The 5,441-nt window shown below is 46.0% G+C and overlaps 1 pseudogene and 1 gene segment (V, D, J or C); one reads left to right on the top strand and one right to left on the bottom strand.

The window, feature by feature from the left end:
• The first annotated feature begins 299 nt into the window (after positions 1–299).
• LOC138401650 (immunoglobulin lambda variable 1-40-like) lies at positions 300–1,753 on the top strand. The segment is given in 3 exon segments: positions 300–345; positions 454–851; positions 1,682–1,753. Coding segments are annotated over 3 exon segments (516 nt in total).
• Positions 1,754–4,141: 2,388 nt separating this feature from the next.
• Positions 4,142–4,609, bottom strand: LOC138401829 (ubiquitin-conjugating enzyme E2 W-like; annotated as a pseudogene).
• Between the last annotated feature and the right edge of the window lie 832 nt (positions 4,610–5,441).

The following is a 5,441-nucleotide window of genomic DNA, read 5'->3' as shown; positions in this document are numbered from 1 at the left end:
GCCTGCTCCTGAGAGCTGTGGGGTGATCAGAGCTGGGACCAGCCACCTGCCCTGCCTGGTGGCCTCTGCTCAGGGCACAGCTGTGACCTCCGCACCCCCTGGGACCACACAGCCCCGCCCCTGCCCACCCCTGACACCCTCAGGCACAGGGGCCTGACCAGGGCCCAGGGTGGGGGCAGAAAGCTGGGGCTCATTTGCATGGAGGGAGCCTCCCCTCTCAGGGTATGAAGAGGAGGACAGACCTGGGGAAGCTGCTTCAGCTGCGGGCACAGAAGGCAGCACTCGGGACAGTCTCCACCATGGCCTGGGCCCCTCTCCTCCTCACCCTCCTGGCTCACTGCACAGGTGACCTGACTCGGGCAGGGGAAGGGCCCTGGGAACACCATGGGACCCTGCTCTCTGCTCTTGTCCCCAGACCGAGAATCACCCTGTCTGTGTCTCTCCCCCTTCCAGGGTCCTGGGCCCAGTCTCCGCTGACTCAGCCGCCCTCGGTGTCTGGAACCCCGGGGCAGACGGTCACCATCTCCTGCACAGGCAGCAGCAGCAACATCGGAAGTTGGAATGTGCACTGGTACCAGCAGCTCCCAGGAACGGCCCCCAAACGCCTCATCTATGATAATAGCAAGAGACCCTCGGGAGTCCCTGCCCGGTTCTCTGGCTCCAAGTCTGGCATCTCCGGCTCCCTGACCATCACGGGGCTCCAGGCTGACGACGAGGCTGATTATTACTGTTCAGCCTGGGACAGTAGCCTGGATGGTCCCACAGTGCTGCAGACACAGGGAGAACTGAGACAAAAACCTGCCCCTGGTTTTTTTGTGATCACTGTCATGACTGCCTGTGACAAGCACCAGGCAAAGGATCGATTGTGGCCAAGCCCCGGGCATTCACATCTGAAGATCTACCTCTCAGAGCACAGACCTGCTTTAAATGGTCAGGGACCTTCCAAAGCCAGTGACCTTGCCCGTTTTCATATTGTGTTTTGAAACATATTTATTAAGATATATTATAATGTGTATGTCGTAAATTGCTCCCATTTAAAATATACACTTCAAATTTTCTTTAGTATTTATTGAATTGTGCATCCATCACTGTAACATGAATTAGGAATATTTTCAACACTCTACAAATAAACAATTATTAGTCTAGTAACTAGTATTACTATAATTTTGGCTTGTAAATCCAATTTTTGTTTTCTACATACCTTAGGATATTAATGCATGCAAATGTTTATTAGGTTAATTTTCATACATGAAATATATCAACACATAATTCAATACTTCATTCATTTTTATTGACAAAAAGTACTCTACTGTATGTATGTACTGCAGGTTGTTAAATCATTGATGAATTGTTGGACATTTAGTTTGCTTAAGACTTTTGATTTTATGAGTAACGCTGCTGTAATCATTGGTATACAAGTTTCAGATTTCCCTGTGGAATTATGTATTTTTGTTGGATTTGTTAGGAGTGGACATTCATAGTGATATAATTACTGTTTTTGAGGAAATATCTAAGTGCTTTCCAAAGGGGTTGCACCACTTTACATTTCCATGAATAATATATAAGAGTTCTAATTTCTCCACATTCTCATCAACATTTGTCATTACCTGTCATTTTGTTTATAGCCACCCCAGTGGGTCTGCACTGGTCTATCTCTCTAGACTTGACTGCATTTCCCTAGTGGCTGGTGGTGTTGGGGATCTATGCAAACGCCATCCTGCTTCCAGTCACACAGGAGCAGCAGAAGGTCTGAGGCCCTTCTTGAGTCACTGACTTCATGCCACTTGGGACTGGGGCCGTGTTGAGTCCCACACTCAGCCTGCTCCCCTCCATGAAGCAGAACATGTGTGTTCAAGAGCAGAGCTCCTCCCACACACAGTGGAATGGGCAGAGTGAGGTGAAACCTCCATCCCAGGCCCAGAAGATAAAGCATCTTGCAGACTCCACCTACGCTGGGCTCTGCAGCTTCAGGGCTCCAGGCCTGTTCTAGAGCCTGCTCCTGAGCATGGCACTCTGTCACTCACCACGGGGGACACACAGGGGTTCCAGTGAGTGTCCCCTGAGGCCTCAGCAGGGGGTGTTCCACTGGGAACCGGGACTTGGGTTGGGACGTGACTGCAGTAACTTCTCTCTGTGCTCACACGGTGTCAGCATCACTAACCACACTCCATGCAAGGTCAAACCTGAGGTGTCCTGGGATTGGGAGCCTTGGGCACCCACAGGCCCTGAAGCCACTGGGTACCCTGTCTACACAAGCTGCATGTATGCCAGGGGGAGGGGTCGGTGGAAGACCTGACTCACAGCAGTCAACTATTCTTAAGTCAAACTGAAGTCTTCAGGCCTGAGGTGTCCTCTGGAGCCATCCTTATCCTACTCAAGAGCTGGCTCCTCCTGCTCCAGTGACCTGGGTCCTGTCCCTAAACTCCTGTTCCATTCCCAGCACCTAATACATGGCCGGCCTTCCTTGAATACTCTCTCTCTCTCTGTTTTTTTTTTTTTAAACATTAAACCTCTGTCAAAAATGTATTTCTTATTTTAGGGTACAGGATTAAAGGACAAGATGATACTTACAAGTAAAGAAAATTTACAAGAAAAAACTTGACAAAGTTTTTCAATAAAAGTAGCGTAACATTCAAACTTGACTTAAAACATAACAAAAGAAACAAGATTGCAAACAAAAATGTTTATGGATTTTCCAAACATAAATAAATGAAATAGTGTTTAAGCAGTAGGGCTCATGCTGATGGCTAGCAGGAAGTAACAGAGTGTAATCTACTTGGAAAAAAATCTTTAATGTACAAATAACAAGCCCAAATTAGGGACTGCAGCAATTTAATCATTACCGCCATTTTTCTTACTTCCAAAATAAAGCCTCGATTAAATCATTCATACCCTATATTATTCATACCTTTACTTCAGAGATTGAGGAACTGTATACAACAAATGAATTTATTTTCACCATAGGGATAACATATTGTACCTCTCTGCCAATGTTACTTGAAAACCCTCCATGTCAAAACAATTTGACAGCAGATATAAACAATTAAATAAATATGCAATGATCTTTCATTACAGTCCTTTAAAGACGCATGTTAATTCATGCTGTTAACTGTTATAGCCTAAGATGTGAGAAATGACCACCTAAAGACCGAATTGAGCCAAATTAGGAGTCTTTATTAGCTGGCCAGCGACCACCCCCTGTTCTGGGAAAGTCCAGAGACAGAGAATGGCCCCGATATTAAAGTGAGCAGGGGTTATATACCTTCACCACTAACAATACTAGCAATACACATACGGCTAAAAACATGTTGATTACAATAATTCATAAGCAAGCAAACTTACAGAAGCAAATAGCATCCGTTAGATCAAGGAACATTTCCTTGAGGAACATCCAAGGAACATTTTTCCAAGGAACTGCCAAGTGTAGTACAATGTAACTATACACCTAATGATTTTAAACAATCACTTACAAGTTAATCACTGTATAAATTTTTTTTCTGTTATTTATGTATTTTTTAACTTTATACAACAGTGAGTCCGTACACAAGATGGCTGCACTGTGGCTCACAGAGCTATACTGATTACTGCGCCTCATCACATTAACCGTAGGATCACAGTGCATAGAATCCAAATATAAACAGCTGGGGTGACTTTCAAAGTAATGTTGGACCCCTCACTTTATTTAGAATCCCACTGTAACCGATAAATTCATTTCATAGGCCCTATCATGCATGAATCGTTGAGTGGCAGGAGTTAATGAAAACTTTTCCTATTGCAACGTCCATTGCCGGCAATGAACGTCCCCAAACCGCCAAGGAAGTCATTGTTATTGCACAATACATGAGGACCTGGAACTTTTCCGAAAGCTTAAAAAAATAAAAATTAAAAATGGAATTATATTTGACATTTCCTGACACCTGCATTAATACTGTATGACTAACAAAAGCATGTCAGTTGCCTGGACTGAACCAGCGATCAACATGCGCCCAGGATGCACACGAGTAAAAATGCAGTAAAAGGAAGTAGTCTTCATTGCCTAGAGGTCACTTCCAGTCAAAGGTTAAAGTTCAAAGACTGAATGATCAAAGTGCTCATTTTCCCAGTAGGACTATCTTCTGCTAGGAGGATGATAACAGTGGCATCAACAAGTATCATCATGATACCACCATTTTGTTTTCTTTGGATTCTTGTTACATGTTCGCACATAAAAAGAATTATCTGGTGGTCGTCTCTTTTCTTTGCAGCTGGACAGTATGCTAATAATGCTAAGACAAACTGACTGGACTGAGAGCGCTGGGGACCAGTCTTCTGTTAGAATGGATAAACAGATATGACCATTGCTATAAACATGAGGATGAACAGGAATATTTTCACCAGTAAACATGACCTGAGGAGAGTCAAAAGGATATCGACTCCTAAACTTAAACAGAAGTTGAAATTTTTCCCTTTCATATAAGGTACCTGGTGCACCTTCCATGTCTACAATTCACTGTGTAATTGAATTTTGAACACTCTTTTCATTGAAAGTCATCCCAGGAGGTGGGTCATTTTGTAAAGCCAACAGTTCCTTTTGTAGTCATTTCTGCATTGACGCCATGATGGAACCATCCCCCCAACTGAATACTCTCTTAAAGAATGAATGAATGAATAACTCAGCCTAACTTCCCTGCTAGATGATTATTTCAACACCCCCATTATTCCTATGAAGAAGTAAATGAGTTCCTTGGCCCTGAATATCTCTAAATTGTGCCGACCTCTTTCCACATTGTCACTCCGGGTGACAACTGCACAACCAGCCCTACTGTGGCCCTCAGAACTGCTCTTCCCTGTGGCCTTCCCTGCTTCAGCTGTAGCATCATGGCCTCTCTGGAGTCACCCTCCCCCACTGCATGCTCTGGGCTGTCACCTCCTCTCCCACAGCCTGGGCTTCAGTCTTCTGTCCCCATGTCCCACCTCAGAGGCACATGCCATTCCACCCCTTCCCTATTTCCTCTGCTGTCATCTCCGTCCGGCCTCCCAGGAATGTTTCCTGCCAGGTCTGAGCTTCAGGGTCCCCTAAAATTCCTGTCCTAGAGCTGAGTCTCTACTAGGGTAACTGAGGACAGGCGCAGCTGTGGGTAACATCTCCCCTTAAATGAAGGAGAATCAGCCTCATGGCCCTGGGCCTTGTCCCCACTGGATGCCTCAGCCCCACCCCCACCCCTCTGCCCCCACACCAGTGTCTGCCATCCCCTCTCTGAGCCTTGCTCTGGAAAGGGCTGAGCATCCCCACAGTCTGTGTTCCCTCTGTGAACCCCATTTCCCCCTTGGTGACCTCCTAGTCACACCCAGCATCCCGAGCAAGTGCCCCTCCTCTGAGCCATCGTCCCGGAGAGATCCTGTCTGTGCTCTGCCCCAGAGCAGGTGACACGCTCTCCTGGACCAGGAGTCCACACGGGCCA

The sequence above is a fragment of the Eulemur rufifrons genome, chromosome 21 (assembly GCF_041146395.1).
Source record: "Eulemur rufifrons isolate Redbay chromosome 21, OSU_ERuf_1, whole genome shotgun sequence".
NCBI classification, from domain to species: Eukaryota; Metazoa; Chordata; class Mammalia; order Primates; family Lemuridae; genus Eulemur; species Eulemur rufifrons.
Note: the sequence above shows the minus strand (reverse complement) of the source record. Positions and strands in the feature narration are given on the sequence as shown.